General features: G+C 35.0%; 2 protein-coding genes across 3 annotated transcripts; both read left to right on the forward strand.

The window, feature by feature from the left end:
* The first annotated feature begins 481 nt into the window (after positions 1–481).
* Positions 482–2,926, forward strand: LOC127097560 (cationic amino acid transporter 1). Its single transcript, XM_051036051.1, has 3 exons — positions 482–691; positions 763–1,168; positions 1,254–2,926. The coding sequence occupies exons 2-3, from the start codon at positions 769–771 to the stop codon at positions 2,657–2,659; spliced, it is 1,806 nt and encodes a 601-aa protein (XP_050892008.1). The 5' UTR covers positions 482–691; positions 763–768; the 3' UTR covers positions 2,660–2,926.
* Positions 482–17,867, forward strand: LOC127097562 (cationic amino acid transporter 1). Of its 2 annotated transcripts, none has more exons than XM_051036055.1 (3): positions 482–691; positions 15,775–16,180; positions 16,266–17,867. In XM_051036055.1, exons 2-3 carry the CDS (start codon positions 15,781–15,783, stop codon positions 17,648–17,650), a joined length of 1,785 nt encoding a protein of 594 aa, XP_050892012.1. In that variant the 5' UTR covers positions 482–691; positions 15,775–15,780; the 3' UTR covers positions 17,651–17,867. The 2 variants fall into 2 exon arrangements, with proteins under 2 accessions (XP_050892012.1, XP_050892011.1); XM_051036054.1 differs by lacking the exon at positions 482–691 and adding an exon at positions 15,475–15,703.
* Positions 17,868–18,816: the final 949 nt, after the last annotated feature.

Here is an 18,816-nt window from a genome sequence, read left to right on the forward strand (position 1 = left end):
GTTTTCATATTTACGAAGAGTCTTAAATAGAAAGACTCGAGTAGTATTAAAAGTAAGTATTGAACAAAATTTGTTCATCTAAAACTAATTAACTAATTGTACTAATATTATTGAGAATGAATTTCTTTTCTTAAGTTGTAAGAGACATTGCACTAAATATGTAGTAGACTTTGCACTAAATTGAATTTTAACCATTTTTTTGTATTCTTTATCACTTTCTACTTTAAACTCCTTAATCTGTAACAATATATTATAAATTATTTTTTTGTAGTAGAAATGATCTAATACATTTGTGTCCAAAATCTATCTTTTGTCTATATCAGAATTTCAAAGACAGATGATTGTGAAATATCGAAAACGATAAAATATTAATTAGATACGACATATTTTTGAAATAATGAAAACAACGTCTTATAGTCTTCTACGTAAGTTACAATAGAAATTTAAAAGTGAACCACCACCATAAACCTTGCCCATATCTACATCACATTTGATTTGATTCCTGTGTAGTTGACTTCAATATTCAACTATTAACACTTACAAGTCTTCGGATTTGAAAAATCATACATGGTTTTCTTTTTCATTGAAAATTATATATGATACAAAAAGAAAGGTTCTCTCCATTCTGTACTTCAGAACTCGAAGCCTGTGAGTTTTCCACTTGGGGGTGCAAAGCTTCAGAAAACAAGAGGTAAAACGTTTATCTTATATTGTTATGTATGGATTTAAGAACTATTATTAATCACTCATATTCGTTATCAGACTAGAATGGAAGAAGCTAATGGAAATTCAAGATTAGGAGAAGGAAAAGCTGTCCCTACACCAAGAAAATTGGAATCATTTGAGAGCTTTCCAAACTACGCGAGAGCGCTCTTGAACACGCCGCTCCGACTATTGGATCGAGTTACAGCCCGATCCAGCGACGAAGTCGAGTTGGTGGATGTGAAAAAACGAAGTCAGCATGAAATGAAGAAAACACTAACATGGTGGGATCTGATATGGTTTGGCGTGGGCAGTGTCATTGGCTCTGGCATTTTTGTTCTAACAGGACTTGAGGTTAGAAACACTGTGGGACCTGCTGTGGTGTTATCCTATGTTGTCTCTGGCCTTTCTGCCATGTTGTCTGTTTTTTGTTACACTGAATTTGCTGTGGAAATCCCTGTGGCTGGTATGTATGTTTTTTCTTTTTGTTAAGAAAAGTGTTGACAAAACCTTTGACTGATAAAATACTGATTTCATGTGTTTATGTATAGGTGGTTCCTTTGCTTACTTAAGAGTTGAGCTTGGTGAGTTTGTGGCATTCATAGCATCTGGAAACATTATTCTTGAATATGTAATCGGTGGCGCTGCAGTTTCGCGTTCTTGGACATCCTATTTTGCAACACTCTGCAATCAAAGATCAGACAAATTTGTCATCGTAGCGCATTCCCTTGCACACGACTACAATAAGCTTGACCCTATTGCTGTTTTTGTTCTAGCAGTTACTTTCTCCTTTGCTGTTTTCAGCACCAAGGGTTCCTCGCGTTTAAACTACATTGCTTCGATAATACATGTCATTGTCCTAATGTTCATCATAGTTGCAGGTTTATCAAAAGCCGATGCTGAAAATTTTGATGATTTCACACCTTATGGTGTTAGAGGAATCTTCAGTTCCGCGGCTGTTTTGTTTTTCGCTTATGTTGGATTCGACGCGGTTTCCACAATGGCCGAGGAAACGAAGAATCCTGGAAAAGATATACCGATTGGTCTAATAGGATCAATGACACTTACAACATTTATTTACTGCATGATGGGTGTGACACTTTGTTTGATGCAAAAATATTCAAATGTGGATGAAAATGCTGCTTATTCGGTTGCATTCGAAGCGGTTGGAATGAAATGGGCCAAGTACATTGTTGCATTTGGTGCATTAAAAGGAATGACTAGTGTTCTACTAGTTGGTGCTGTTGGTCAAGCAAGGTATCTCACACACATTGCAAGAACAAGTTTGTTACCTTCATGGCTTGCACAAGTGAATGAAAAAACGAAGACACCCGTTAATGCCACTATTGTTATGTTTATTGCAACTGCTATTGTTGCATTTTTCACTAGCCTTGATGTTCTTGCTACTTTACTTTCAATTTCAACTTTGTTCCTTTTTTCACTTGTGGCATTGGCCCTTTTGGTTAGAAGGTATTGTGTTAGAGGTGTCACTTCAAGATTTGATCTCATGAAATTTCTTGGATTCTTATTTCTCATTCTAGCCTCTTCGGTTGGATGTTCGGTTTATTGGTCTCAAACTATCAAAGGGTGGATTGGTTTCGTGATATTAGTACCTATTTGGTTTGTCGGGACATTCGGTATCTGGTTTTTTGTTCCTCTCGCCAAGAGACCGAAGATTTGGGGTGTACCGCTTGTGCCATTTTTACCATCGGCCTCCATTGGGATCAATGTTTTCCTTCTTGGAACATTAGATAAGGCTTCATTTAAGAGGTTTGGTGTTTGGACTGCAATTTTGGTCGTATATTACTTGTTTGTAGGTGTACATGCATCTTATGACATAGCAAAGGCACAAAAGGAGAAGGAAAAACTAGATACTAAGATTGAGTCTAAGATGGATGAAGAAAATGGTGTTTCATTGGTGACAGGATCCAATACCAAAAATGAAAATCATACATAGGAGAAATTTTAATTCATATATATGTTGTTGATAGTTATGTGTGTTTATGAGAGAGTAACTTAGACAATAAATGTGTGTTTGCTTGTAAATGTGGTTCTTAGAGCTTATATATTTTAGAATTCTTGGATTTCTATATGAAACATTCCATATGTTTGCAAGGATCTATATATTAATCCAATGGACTACCTTTCCTCAATACATGATCACTTGTTGTGGATAAATGTGTGCATAATTTTATTTTTATGTGAACTCAAAATTGACAATAAACTGAAGTAAAAGTCAAAGAGAATAGAATAGTAAAGCTATACTCAATTCTTTCAAAACTATGATGGTAACAAGACATTCTTTTTCAAAAAGAATTGCTACAACTCTATTTCACACTGTCACCTTGAATTGTCTCTCTTGAATGAAATGAACAATACTAAGGAAGGAAAGTCAGTCAATAGACCACTCTTGAATGAAATGAACAATACTAAGGAAGGAAAGTCAGTCAATAGACCACCTGTCTTGGATGGTACTAACTACGATTATTGAAAAGCTAAAATAATTGTTTCTCTTAAATCAATGGATAACAAAACATGGAAGAGTATAATAAAATGTTAGAAACACCTTGTGATTACCTCTCAAGATGAAACATCAATCTTAAGGCCAAAAGCTAAGTGGTCTAATGCTGAAGATGATGAAACTCTTGGAAACTCCAAAGCTCTAAATGATATTTTCAATAGTGTGAACAAGAATATATTTAGATTAATCAACACATGTAGTGAAGCCAAAGAGACATGAGATATTCTCAAAATTGCAATTGAAGGCACACCCAAAGTTCGTATGTCAAAGTTGCAACTCCTTATAATAAAGTTTGAAAATCTGAGAATGAAGGAAAATGAATCCTTATTTGACTCAACATTAGGCCGTGTCACATTGCCAACACTTCTTTTGCATTAGAAGAGAAGACGTCTGAAGAAAAACTGGCCAAAAAGATATTAAGATCCCTACCTAAAATGTTTGATATGAATGTTACAACTATTTAATAAGCTCAAGATATTATCACCATCAAAGTGGATGAACTCATTAGATCTTTGCAAATCTTTGAGATGATAATAAATGATTGAACTGAAAAGAAAAATAAGAGTATTGCCTTTGTATCCAACACTGAAGAGGATGAAGATCAGTGTGAGAAAGATACTAAAGAAAGTCTCTCAGATGCTATAGATTTTGTAGGTAGAAAGTTTAACAAAGCTTTGAAGAGATTGAACAGAAGATGAAAGACAAATGTTGAAGACAAAGTGTCAGACAACTTCAAGAACATTGGTCCCTAACACAAGAGCAAAGATGAAAACAAACCCAACAAAGACAAAGGAATACAATGTCATGAATTTGAAGGTTTTGGTCACATTAAAGTTGAATGTCCTACAATTTTAAAGAAATAGAAAAGGGGAATATCATCCATTTGGTCTGGTTCTAATGATGAGAGTGAAGAAGAAACAACTACCAAGGTGACTGCTTTAACTGGAAAATATGAATCTGGTAGTGTGTCTAGAGGTGAAGAAATCACTGATTAAGAGTTAGCTAAAACATACATACTTTTGTACAATCAGTGGAAGGAAGCTTGCATGGTAGAAGAGAAACAAAAGGAAACTGTAAGTGATTTCCTTCTAAAAAAGGAGAAACTTGCATCAACCATTGCAGGTCTAGAAGAGGAAGTCACCTTGTTAAAGTTCAAGCTTGATAATATGATCAAGTCTGTATGTATGTTGAACAGTGGTTCTAAGGCTCTTGATGAAATCTTGGAAATTGGAAAGATATCTAATGATATGAAGGGAATAAGATTTGACTACAACTCCATGAGAACAAAAACAAAAGTTCCAACTAAGAAGTTTATCCCTTTGAGAAGAAAATTGATTTGCTTATTCATTAATGTCCCTAAGAAGATTTATCATTTATGTTTTGTATATTTTAGAAATATGTTTTAAAGGAGATTGGATTAAAAGATTTAGTAATATTAAATTAAATTAAATGAAGATTTAACATCAAATCAAATCTCTTGGTGGACATTAATGAATAAAAAAATCAAATCTGCATCAAATCAAATGCTCAGGCCCAACAAAGGTTTTCTATATAAGAAGACTTATTTATAACAAAGAAGACACACAAGTATTGAAGATCTAGTGTGCTAGGATTTTGTTATTTGAGTCTTTGTATTCTTGTTGTTTATTATAAACCTCTAAAGAAGCCTAACCTGAATATTCAAAGCATTGAGGTTGATTGTTAGTTGAGTTGTAAATTAATATCTTTAATATATTGAAAACATATATTACTAGGGTAGTGATTGAGAGAAAGTGAGAAATGGTTCTCATATTTAAAGGGAATCATAAATAGAAAGACACAGATAGTATTAAAAAGTAGGCATTTAATAAGATTTATTCATCTAAGACTAATTGTACTAATACTATAGGAATTTTAATTCATATTATATATATTATATATATATATATATATATATATATAATATATATATATATATATATATATATATATATATATATTGTTGATAATTATGTTTGTTTATGGGAGATCAACATAGATAATATTTACTACATAATATTTACTACAGCTTGCACTCTGAGTCCGCTGAGTTTTCCATTAGTCTTCAATACATTTGATTCACGCCCTCTTCGGAACAACACCACTTATCACAACTAATGCAACAGTTTCACTTACTTGTGCCTAAAGCACACATCATCTTTCGAGGAAGAATATTGGGTTATCTATATCCGACAACCTAGTCGAGTTAGAAAAGATTTAACAATCTATTCTTAATTCTTGGCGTTCAAAATGTAAAATTTGACCTCAAATAATAATATATTTAAATAAAATAAATAAATCGAAGGGTAAAAAAATCAAACCATTAAGCAACAAGAAATATGCACAAGACGTAGAATACAAAACTCACTCCTCATTTCATATTCCCGACTCTTTTCTTTAAACACAATGGAATGGACTTAAACCACCATACTCAATTACATCCGATCATAATAATTTCATTTTATTCCAAACAAATCATATGCAATTTTCACAAAACAAAAATCATTTAATTATCTTTAACTCCATAAACATTGTATCATCATTTTTTTTATAAATACATTTAGTGTTGTTTCACGGTTTTGAAAATTAGCCACACAAAAAATTACCGGGTCGAGTCACATACTAGATCGCTCTCTTTAAGACGTTTCGCGGCACTGCCCAAAGTTATGCAAAGCAGTCAAACTACCGTGCCGCCTCCAGGATAAAATAGTTCAGTTCTATATTGTACGATTACTACTTCACGATAGATAATCGGTATAGAAATACACCCTATAATGATACAAAGCCCATTCGAATATGGTATAAATATCACTTGTAGTATCTAGTATAATAACCAGTCATAATAATTTCTCAAACCAAGAGACATTCAAATAATTCTCCAAAGAGAATTCAAAAATTAATACTTGTAATGTCTCAACTCAAACGAGGAAAAATTAACATAATTCTCTAAAGAGAATAAAAGAAAATACTCGGAAAATTCAACAAGTAGAAAGAAAGGGGGAGAAATTGGCGCTTCGACAATTCGAAAGACACAAAGTTATGAGAGTGAGGAAGGAAAAACTCAAAATAAGTTTTTGGTGTGTTTTGAAATGAAACAAGGAATTTCCTTATATAATGAAGTGAGGAATGGAATATATCTCAACTAAGCAATGTGAGACTAAGGAAAATTTTCAAGTAACACACAATATGGGACTTGACATAAGGAACTTTTTCAAATTCATCTCCATATATTTAAATATTGACATAATGTTCCAACAATACCCCACTTGAATTTAAAAAAGTCTTTCAGAAGTGTCGTCAAACATTTTCAAGATTGTGCATAAACAAAGGTGTTTACAACTGGAACCTTTGCGTAGCAAGTAGGCTTCCAATTCAACAAGAGTGACACAATTGTCTTGAACTATATCTCATACATCAAACTCACACACAACCTTTTCTTAAGGTGTATTCTAATAGCCCGTGCTTTAATGGCTCTGCACGTGTATCCCAGTTTAGTGAAGGCTTTAGGAATTCTGCCTCGAAATTTCATAAGAACCGACCTAAGTCCCACAATCACATAGGTGACTCTATCAAGAGTACTCCTGTAGTCTAGGTACTCCCTCATACAAAGTATATATCTCATTAAGAGTTTATATAATTTCATCCTCTTATCGCTTCAGGATTCATGCTTCTCTTATTTACTCTAGCATGATCATCTCATATTACTCACAACTTGTTATTACCCATTGAACCTATTTCTTGGGATCTCCAGTCATTTAGATCGGGTTACCATCATGAGCAACTCATTTCTCTATAGGCATTAGTCCCATATTCTTTGATGTATTATGGACTTTCTCTCTAGCTAATCCTTTCGTCAAAGGATCTGCTAAATTTACATCAGTGCATACATGATCCACTCTTACAACTTTTTTAGAGATACAATATCTGACGGTGTTGTGATTCCTTCTTATTTGATGTCTTTTACCATTATAATAATGATTCTTGTAACACCCCGATAAAATAAGGCTAATTATTTTAATTGAATTAATATAATATTTATTAATTTAATTAATTAATTGGAAATATTATTGGATTATTATTATTATTATTTTGGAAAATATATAAGTTGGGATAAGAGAAAAAGTTTCTCATTTTGGAACAGAAGGGTTTTACGTGGAAGTTGAGAAGCTGCAGAGAAGGGAGAAGCTGTAGAGCAAAGGCTGAAGAACGGAAAGCGGAAGCGTTGAGTTGCCGAATTATCTCAGATACAGCGGAGTAGCTATTGTTGAGGTTTGAAGAATAAGTGTAGAGTTATTCCACGGAGTCGAGTCAAATGCTCTGGTCATGTGACACCGGGGTTATGGGATTCGATAGATAATTACATTTTATTTATGTTGTTTATGATGAATAATTGTTGAGATGTTTTGTGGAGATCATGTTGACACATTATTATAATAATTATGTTGTTGTCCGCTGCGAAGTTTTAAATCAAATAAATAATATATGTTATGTTGTGATGCGAGAAATAACATGTTGTATGAAATGTAAACTCTTCTACATGTTGTACTCTGATAATATATATAAATATGTCGTTTGGGTAGAAGGGTGTTACATTAGTGGTATCAGAGCATGGTCAGTCCAGTCGAGTCATAAGGTGAGGTTTTCCCTGTTGGTCGATTAGTGTAAATGACACTGTCGATATTTAACGGTTGTGGTTGTGTTGTGCAGAGTATGGCTGGAGAAAATGACCGTGCGATTGCTGAGGCTTTGGCTGCTATGGCGCAGGCTATGCAGGCGCAGCAGAATCCGCCGGTCGACGAGTTTAAGAATTTGGGAAGGTTCCTGAAGAATAACCCTCCTACATTCAAAGGGCGCTATGATCCAGATGGTGCTCAGATTTGGCTGAAGGAGATTGAGAAGATTTCCGGGTGATGACGTGTACTGAAGCACAGAAGGTGCAGTTTGGTACGCATATGTTATCTGAAGAGGCTGAAAACTGGTGGGATAACACTCGACAGAGAATTGAAATACCAGGTACTGAGATGACTTGGGAAAGGTTCAAGACGGTCTTTCTGGAGAAATATTTTCCTGCTGATGTGCGGTGTAAGAAGGAGATGGAATTTCTAGAACTGAAGCAGGGTAACATGTCTGTTGCTGACTACGCTTCGAAGTTTGAAGAGCTGGTGCAGTATTGTCCTCACTATAATAATGCTGATGCTGAGGGATCCAAGTGTGTCAAGTTTGAGAACGGGTTGCGTCCCGAGATCAAACAAGGCATTGGTTACCAGGAGATTCGTAGGTTTCCTACATTGGTTAATAAGTGCAGGATATTTGAGGAAGATAGCAAGGCTAGGACTGCTCATTACAAAAGTCTTAGTGAGAAGAAGAATAAGGATCGTGGTAGTCCTTATGCATCTCCGAATGGTAAAGGTAAGCAGAAAGTGGTAGATGAGAAGAAGCCAAGTGGGGGAGGATCTTCCATAGCTGGTAAATGTTTCAAGTGTGGCGAGCCAGGCCACCGTGCTGATAGCTGTACCAAGAAAGTGCTGAGATGTTTCCGATGCGGTCAGACTGGTCATAGAGTTACGGAATGTAAGGATGCTGGTCCGACATGTTTTAATTGTGGCGAGAAAGGTCATATCAGTTCGCAGTGCTCGAAACCGAAGAAGGCGGCTACTGCAGCTCATACTACTGGTAGGGTGTTTGCTCTGAGTGGGACTGAAGCTCCTAAAGAAGATAATCTGATTAAAGGTACTTGCTTGATTAATAACGTTGAATTGCTTGCTATTGTTGACACTGGTGCTACTCATTCGTTTATTTCATATGAGTGTGCAACTAGGATTGGTGTGATTATGTCGTCCCTAGGCGGAAGTATGGTGATAGATACTCCTGCTAATGGTTCTGCGAAGTTTTAATAAATTAAATAATAATTTTTATGTTGTGATGCGATAAGTGTTATGTTGTAAGAAATGTAAACTCTTCTACATGTTGTACTCTGATAATCTATTTAATTATGTCGTTTGGGTAGAAGGGTGTTACATTAGCAGGAGTATCTATCACCATACTTCCGCCTAGGGACGACATAATCACACCAATCCTGGTTGCACACTCATATGAAATAAACGAATGAGTAGCACCAGTGTCAACAATAGCAAGCAATTCAACGTTATTAATCAAGCAAGTACCTTTAATCAGATTATCTTCTTTAGGAGCTTCAGTCCCACTCAGAGCAAACACCCTACCAGTAGTATGAGCTGCAGTAGCCGCCTTCTTCGGTTTCGAGCACTGCGAACTGATATGACCTTTCTCGCCACAATTAAAACATGTCGGACCAGCATCCTTACATTCCGTAACTCTATGACCAGTCTGACCGCATCGGAAACATCTCAGCACTTTCTTGGTACAGCTATCAGCACGGTGGCCTGGCTCGCCACACTTGAAACATTTACCAGCTATGGAAGATCCTCCCCCACTTGGCTTCTTCTCATCTACCACTTTCTGCTTACCTTTACCATTCGGAGATGCATAAGGACTACCACGATCCTTATTCTTCTTCTCACTAAGACTTTTGTAATGAGCAGTCCTAGCCTTGCTATCTTCCTCAAATATCCTGCACTTATTAACCAATGTAGGAAACCTACGAATCTCCTGGTAACCAATGCCTTGTTTGATCTCGGGACGCAACCCGTTCTCAAACTTGACACACTTGGATCCCTCAGCATCAGCATTATTATAGTGAGGACAATACTGCACCAGCTCTTCAAACTTCGAAGCGTAGTCAGCAACAGACATGTTACCCTGCTTCAGTTCTAGAAATTCCATCTCCTTCTTACACCGCACATCAGCAGGAAAATATTTCTCCAGAAAGACCGTCTTGAACCTTTCCCAAGTCATCTCAGTACCTGGTATTTCAATTCTCTGTCGAGTGTTATCCCACCAGTTTTCAGCCTCTTCAGATAACATATGCGTACCAAACTGCACCTTCTGTGCTTCAGTACACGTCATCACCCGGAAAATCTTCTCAATCTCCTTCAGCCAAATCTGAGCACCATCTGGATCATAGCGCCCTTTGAATGTAGGAGGGTTATTCTTCAGGAACCTTCCCAAATTCTTAAACTCGTCGACCGGCGGATTCTGCTGCGCCTGCATAGCCTGCGCCATAGCAGCCAAAGCCTCAGCAATCGCACGGTCATTTTCTCCAGCCATACTCTGCACAACACAACCACAACCGTTAAATATCGACAGTGTCATTTACACTAATCGACCAACAGGGAAAACCTCACCTTATGACTCGACTGGACTGACCATGCTCTGATACCACTAATGTAACACCCTTCTACCCAAACGACATATTTATATATTATCAGAGTACAACATGTAGAAGAGTTTACATTTCATACAACATGTTATTTCTCGCATCACAACATAACATATATTATTTATTTGATTTAAAACTTCGCAGCGGACAACAACATAATTATTATAATAATGTGTCAACATGATCTCCACAAAACATCTCAACAATTATTCATCATAAACAACATAAATAAAATGTAATTATCTATCGAATCCCATAACCCCGGTGTCACATGACCAGAGCATTTGACTCGACTCCGTGGAATAACTCTACACTTATTCTTCAAACCTCAACAATAGCTACTCCGCTGTATCTGAGATAATTCGGCAACTCAACGCTTCCGCTTTCCGTTCTTCAGCCTTTGCTCTACAGCTTCTCCCTTCTCTGCAGCTTCTCAACTTCCACGTAAAACCCTTCTGTTCCAAAATGAGAAACTTTTTTCTCTTATCCCAACTTATATATTTTCCAAAATAATAATAATAATAATCCAATAATATTTCCAATTAATTAATTAAATTAATAAATATTATATTAATTCAATTAAAATAATTAGCCTTATTTTATCGGGGTGTTACAACTCTCAATGTTTTTTTGCAATAGTCACGGTACTATCATAGTGGATCAACACAATTGGCATATGTTTTTCCAACAAAGAGATCTCATCTAGCAAGCATCTTAACCAACTTGCTTCTCCATTAGCATTTACTAATGCTATCATCTCACACTCCACCATGGACTGAGCCAGGATAGCCTGTTTCTTTGATTTCCAAGATACAACTCCTCTAACTATATTGAGTATATATCCACTAGTTGCTTTGGAATCATCTGATAAGATATTCCAATATGCATCACTGTATCATTCAAGTACAAAAGGAAATCTATGATAATGCAAACCAAGATTCACAGTCTTTTAAGATACCATGTGACTCTCTAAATAACTTGACAATGCTCATTACTCGGTCTACTAGTAAACCTGCACAACAATCCTACGACATATGCAATGTCGGGTCTAGTACAATCATACGCATACCTAAGACTGCCAATGATGCTCGCATATTTTATTTGTCTGACACTTTCACTTGTGCTCTTAAACAGTTTCACACTTGGATTGTATGGCGTACACGCAAATTTACAGTCAAAGTAACTAGATTTCTTTAAGATCTTCTCCATATAGAGTGATTGATCTAAAGAAAGTCTTTGTTTGGATCTCGTGATCTTGATACCAAGATTCACGCTCGCTTCTCCGAGGTCTTTCATTTCAAAGTTGTTGCACAATAATGATTTCACATCATTAACATCCAGAATGTTTGATTCAAATATGAGTAGATCGTCTTCATAGAGACATATGATAGTGCAAATGTGATTCTCAGATTTGTAATAAACACATTTGTCACTTTCATTCACTTTGTACCCATTGGATATCATTAAGTTATCAAACTTCTCATGTCATTGCGTTAGACATTGTTTTAGACCATACAGAGACTTATCTAACTTACCGACCTTGTTTTCTTGCCCATGAATTACAAACCCTTCCAGTTGGTCCGTATAGATTTCTTCTAAGTCACTGTTTAAAAAAGGTTGTCCTAACATCCATTTGGTGTACTATTAAGTTATAAATAACATCCATTGAAATGAGTACCCTAATGGATGTAATTCAAGTGTTTGGAGAAAAAGTATCGAAGAAATTTATATTTTCTCCTTGTCAAAAACATTTGGCTACAAGGTGAACCTTGTACTTATCAATTGTTCCATTAGGTTTTAGTTTCTTTTTCAAAACACATTTACAAGCAATTCTCTTACAAATATGAGACAAGTCTACTAAGTGCAAGGTCATGTTAGATTCAGAAGAATTTATCTTATCATTAATAACTTCTTGCCACAAATCTTCATCCAGAGATGACAAAGATTCATGAAGATTTATTGGATCTTCTTCTATATTATAAGCCTCATAATCGGGCCCATAGTCTTTAGCAACTCTGACTTTTTTACTTCATCGAAGTTCTATTTCTACTTCGTTGTTATTTTCAGTGCTTCTTATCACATGAATGTAATTTGATTCGGTGTCCCCACTATTTCTCAATTTGAAAGGAAAATTGTCTTCATAGAATTCAACATCATTCAATTCTATGATCACTTTAGCATTTAGGTCATAACACCTATATGCTTTATTGTTTGATGCATACCCAATGAATAAATTTATAGGCTCTATTAACGAGTTTGACTCGCTTCGGATCCAAAATTCTGACATAATTCAGGCAGTCCCAAGTTCGTAAATAAGACAAGGTTGGTTGTCCTTTCTTTAATATCTCATAAGGAAAGATCTTATTTTTTGACTTGGAAACTCTATTAAGAACATATCAAACAATAAACAAAATTTCCCCCACCCGTGAGATGCAACACCAGAATTCAGCGTAATAGCAACAACTAATTCAATACGAGTTTTATTCTTTCTACCTGCTTTACCATTCATTTCAGGAGAATATGGTGCAGTCATTTCATGTATAATTCAATGTTGTTTATAAAATTCATTAAATAAACTAAAATAATATAGCAGTTTCACAAAAAAAATATTTTTAGTGATTGTGTACAAATCTACCCCAATAGACTGACTAAACCATGCCTTATTCAGAAGAAAACCAGAAACAAGATTATTTATAATCTCTAAAGTATACATGACATCCTTCAAGATTACAGTTTTTTCAGAGGTGGGCTCTGTTCCACTTCTCCAATACCGACAACATTAATGGTGTGGGCAACTCCCAAAACACTTTCTTATTCATTTATGTTTTAAACATTGTACGATCATAACAGACATGACGAGAGGAGCCAATGTCTAACCACCAACCATCAGAATCACCATTCACGTTGATTTCAGTGATCAAAGCAATAAATTGCTCATCAGTTAGGTTAACATGTGCATTAGGGGCAACACGGGGTTCAAGCTTGATCTTACATTTTTTAATCATATGACCTAGTTTGCTACAATTAAAATAAGAAAAAAACATCATTGTCATATTGTTATGGTGGTGGTTATTGCCATTCAATTGGAGTAATTAGGGTCATTAAAGGGTTCTTATTCTTAATTCGATTCACAACATTGCATTTCTGATTCTTTAATTATTTGCCAAATGGCTTAAGAACTACACCGAATTTCTTTTTGTTGTTTGAAACAACAGAGACTTTTTCTCTTTGATCATGTTTCTAAGATTCTTCTTCAGACGAATAATCAGACTCTCAATTAAAAATTCTTTTTTTTTTGCAGCAAAGTATCATTTGAAAATTTTTCAAACTATGGGGCAGTTTGTCAATATTAAAGGAAATTTAAAATGGTTCATCTAAACACATACCTTTTGGGATGATCTCATAAGAAATCTTTTGAAGTTCGTGTCATTGAGTCTCCATGGATCTTTCATCTATACCATCTGATACTTGTGATAACGACTACCTACATACTCTTTTGCCCCAGCTTTTTCGTGTCACACCTTTTTTTTTCCAGAGCATCCCAAACCTATTTTGCAGTATCGAAACTATTGTAATAATCACAGATCATCTACGAGTCCATTCATAACATGATTTTGTAATCATTCTATTTTCATGAGGTGATTTCTTTTATGACCTATAAATGTTCGTTTTAATATGTGCAACATATTCAGCTTCAATACTATTAAGGGTTCCATATAAATCCATATTTTTACCGTTAGTTTCTCCTGTAGCCATGGCAGTTCAAAACGTCTTAAGATTGTTGTTTCACAGTTTTAAAAAATTAGCCACAAAAGAAATTATCGGGTTGAGTCGTGTACTAGGTCGCTCTCTTTAAGACGTTTCACGACACTGCCCAAAGTTATGCAAAGCAGTCGAACTACTGCGCCGCCTCCATGATAAAACAACTCAGTTCTATATTGTACGATTACTACATGCGCAATAGATAATCGGTCTAGAAATACACCCTCTAATGGTACAAAGATCATTCGAATATGGAATAAATACCACTCGTAATATCTAGTATAACAACCAGTCATAATAATTTCTCAAACCAAGAGACATTCAAATAATTCTCCAAAGAGAATTTAAAAATTAATACTTGTAATTTCTCATCTCAAACGATGAGAAATTAACATAATTCTCTAAAGAGAATAAAAGAAAATACTCGGAAAATTCAACGAGTAGAAAGAAAGAGGGAGAAGTTGGCGCTTCGGCAATTCGAAAGACACAGAGTTATGAGAGTGAGGAAGGAAAAACTCATAATAAATATTTGATGTGTTTTGAAATGAAACAAGGAATTTCCTTATATAAATTATAATGAAGTGAGGAATGAAATATATCTCACCTAAACACTATGAGACTAAGAAATTTTTCAACTAAAACACAATGTGGAATTTGACATAAGAAACTTTTTCAAATTCATCTCCCTATACAAAATTGTGCATAAACAAATGTTTTCATATTTACGAAGAGTCTTAAATAGAAAGACTCGAGTAGTATTAAAAGTAAGTATTGAACAAAATTTGTTCATCTAAAACTAATTAACTAATTGTACTAATATTATTGAGAATGAATTTCTTTTCTTAAGTTGTAAGAGACATTGCACTAAATATGTAGTAGACTTTGCACTAAATTGAATTTTAACCATTTTTTTGTATTCTTTATCACTTTCTACTTTAAACTCCTTAATCTGTAACAATATATTATAAATTATTTTTTTGTAGTAGAAATGATCTAATACATTTGTGTCCAAAATCTATCTTTTGTCTATATCAGAATTTCAAAGACAGATGATTGTGAAATATCGAAAACGATAAAATATTAATTAGATACGACATATTTTTGAAATAATGAAAACAACGTCTTATAGTCTTCTACGTAAGTTACAATAGAAATTTAAAAGTGAACCACCACCATAAACCTTGCCCATATCTACATCACATTTGATTTGATTCCTGTGTAGTTGACTTCAATATTCAACTATTAACACTTACAAGTCTTCGGATTTGAAAAATCATACATGGTTTTCTTTTTCATTGAAAATTATATATGATACAAAAAGAAAGGTTCTCTCCATTCTGTACTTCAGAACTCGAAGCCTGTGAGTTTTCCACTTGGGGGTGCAAAGCTTCAGAAAACAAGAGGTAAAACGTTTATCTTATATTGTTATGTATGGATTTAAGAACTATTATTAATCACTCATATTCGTTATCAGACTAGAATGGAAGAAGCTAATGGAAATTCAAGATTAGGAGAAGGAAAAGCTGTCCCTACACCAAGAAAATTGGAATCATTTGAGAGCTTTCCAAACTACGCGAGAGCGCTCTTGAACACGCCGCTCCGACTATTGGATCGAGTTACAGCCCGATCCAGCGACGAAGTCGAGTTGGTGGATGTGAAAAAACGAAGTCAGCATGAAATGAAGAAAACACTAACATGGTGGGATCTGATATGGTTTGGCGTGGGCAGTGTCATTGGCTCTGGCATTTTTGTTCTAACAGGACTTGAGGTTAGAAACACTGTGGGACCTGCTGTGGTGTTATCCTATGTTGTCTCTGGCCTTTCTGCCATGTTGTCTGTTTTTTGTTACACTGAATTTGCTGTGGAAATCCCTGTGGCTGGTATGTATGTTTTTTCTTTTTGTTAAGAAAAGTGTTGACAAAACCTTTGACTGATAAAATACTGATTTCATGTGTTTATGTATAGGTGGTTCCTTTGCTTACTTAAGAGTTGAGCTTGGTGAGTTTGTGGCATTCATAGCATCTGGAAACATTATTCTTGAATATGTAATCGGTGGCGCTGCAGTTTCGCGTTCTTGGACATCCTATTTTGCAACACTCTGCAATCAAAGATCAGACAAATTTGTCATCGTAGCGCATTCCCTTGCACACGACTACAATAAGCTTGACCCTATTGCTGTTTTTGTTCTAGCAGTTACTTTCTCCTTTGCTGTTTTCAGCACCAAGGGTTCCTCGCGTTTAAACTACATTGCTTCGATAATACATGTCATTGTCCTAATGTTCATCATAGTTGCAGGTTTATCAAAAGCCGATGCTGAAAATTTTGATGATTTCACACCTTATGGTGTTAGAGGAATCTTCAGTTCCGCGGCTGTTTTGTTTTTCGCTTATGTTGGATTCGACGCGGTTTCCACAATGGCCGAGGAAACGAAGAATCCTGGAAAAGATATACCGATTGGTCTAATAGGATCAATGACACTTACAACATTTATTTATTGCATGATGGGTGTGACACTTTGTTTGATGCAAAAATATTCAAATGTGGATGAAAATGCTGCTTACTCGGTTGCATTCGAAGCGGTTGGAATGAAATGGGCCAAGTACATTGTTGCATTTGGTGCATTAAAAGGAATGACTAGTGTTCTACTAGTTGGTGCTGTTGGTCAAGCAAGGTATCTCACACACATTGCAAGAACAAATTTGTTACCTTCATGGCTTGCACAAGTCAATGAAAAAACGAAGACACCCGTTAATGCCACTATTGTTATGTTTATTGCAACTGCTATTGTTGCATTTTTCACTAGCCTTGATGTTCTTGCTAATTTACTTTCAATTTCAACTTTGTTCCTTTTTTCACTTGTGGCATTGGCCCTTTTGGTTAGAAGGTATTGTGTTAGAGGTGCTACTTCAAGATCTGATCTCATGAAATTTCTTGGATTCTTATTTCTCATTCTAGCCTCTTCGATTGGATGTTCGATTTATTGGTCTCAAACTACCAAAGGGTGGATTGGTTACGCGATATTAGTACCTATTTGGTTTGTCGGAACATTCGGTATCTGGTTTTTTGTTCCTCTCGCAAAGAAACCGAAGATTTGGGGTGTACCTCTTGTGCCATTTTTGCCGTCCGCATCCATTGGTATCAATATTTTCCTTCTTGGAACATTGGATAAGGCTTCATTTAAGAGATTTGGTGTTTGGACTGCAATTTTGGTGGTATATTACTTGTTTGTAGGTGTACATGCATCTTATGACATAGCAAAGGCACAAAAGGAGAAGGAAAAACTAGAGACTAAGATTGAGCCAAAGATGGATGAAGAAAATGGTGTTTTCAAAAATGAAAATCATACATAGTTGAATTATTAACTTACATACTTTCTATTGATAGTTATGTGATTGATGTTTATGTGAGAGTAACATAGACACTCAAGGTGTGTTTGTAAAAGGTTGTGTTTCTTTAGCCCTTCCTAATTTTCTATAGACTTTGAGTTTGAATTTATGTGTACATTTGTTTGCTAAACAAGTCTTGTGATCCTTAAAAGTAAAGACAAAAAAGCCTTTCAAATTGGAAGTTATTTTGTTCATGAAACCAATATCTAGCAAATGATGCATGCATCAAGTTCTTAGAAAACAGCATATGTAATCCAATGCCAAGGTTATCACTCTTAGGCCAAATGCCAAAGTTAGTAAGTAGCTCCAAAAATGATATTCTACCCAAAATCATAATAAAACAAATGAAGATTTGAATAGACCTCACAAGAACTACAAGTATCATTAACATAGGGATCAAATATCACAATTATGAAACAGAAAAGCACTTATACTGTCAAACTGAAAAAGAATTACCTGTTTTTTTTTCATGCAATGGTGAACGGTCGATTCTCAACGAGACGACACGGACGGTGCCAGTGTCCGAACGACAACCCGATCAGATGGTTCTGGAAAATATTTTCAAAACTTGGAAGAGTAGGTATGCCTAAAGAAAGTGGCTCTAATCGGCATTACATCAAACATGTAGTAGGTGTTGGGTGAGGACTCGATTTTCACATCTTTGATTCAATAAGTCAAAAACCAGAAAGTTCATCCTTAGAAAATCTAAGATCACATCAGTGCAACAACAAGCAATCAATGTATGAAAAAATGCTTGAGTTTTTCCACCATACATTGATCAATTCAGAACCCAAATGTTGAGGGTTTCATTTCCTAGTGATTGTTTTTGCATTAGAAATGTCTATAGATGAAGATTATGTGTGTCTTTTGATAAACAACTTATACAAATATTTATCAAAATAAACGCCTATAAAAAAATTTGTATAAGTTATTTTTATAATTAAAGCTAAAATAATTTTTTTTTTCTTTATATATGTTGTAGATTATTCTCATAAGCTATCTTGAAAATTTTATAAAAATAAGTATTTTTTTTATAAAAAATATCACATATTATTTTGATAAGATCATTTAAAGAATGTCACAAAACTTATATCATCAGATAAATTCCAATGTACAACAAAGTAAATGAA

Source organism: Lathyrus oleraceus, chromosome 6, assembly GCF_024323335.1.
Source record: "Lathyrus oleraceus cultivar Zhongwan6 chromosome 6, CAAS_Psat_ZW6_1.0, whole genome shotgun sequence".
Classification (NCBI taxonomy): Eukaryota; Viridiplantae; Streptophyta; class Magnoliopsida; order Fabales; family Fabaceae; genus Lathyrus; species Lathyrus oleraceus.

What these genes read in the sequence shown, in the direction of transcription:
- LOC127097560 (XM_051036051.1), top strand. Translation starts at nt 769, where the DNA reads ATGGAAGAAGCTAATGGAAATTCAAGATTAGGAGAAGGAAAAGCTGTC. An exon ending in TGTGGAAATCCCTGTGGCTG is followed by an intron (nt 1,169 to 1,253) that starts GTATGTATGTTT and finishes GTTTATGTATAG; the next exon opens with GTGGTTCCTTTGCTTACTTA.
- LOC127097562 (XM_051036055.1), top strand. Translation starts at nt 15,781, where the DNA reads ATGGAAGAAGCTAATGGAAATTCAAGATTAGGAGAAGGAAAAGCTGTC. An exon ending in TGTGGAAATCCCTGTGGCTG is followed by an intron (nt 16,181 to 16,265) that starts GTATGTATGTTT and finishes GTTTATGTATAG; the next exon opens with GTGGTTCCTTTGCTTACTTA.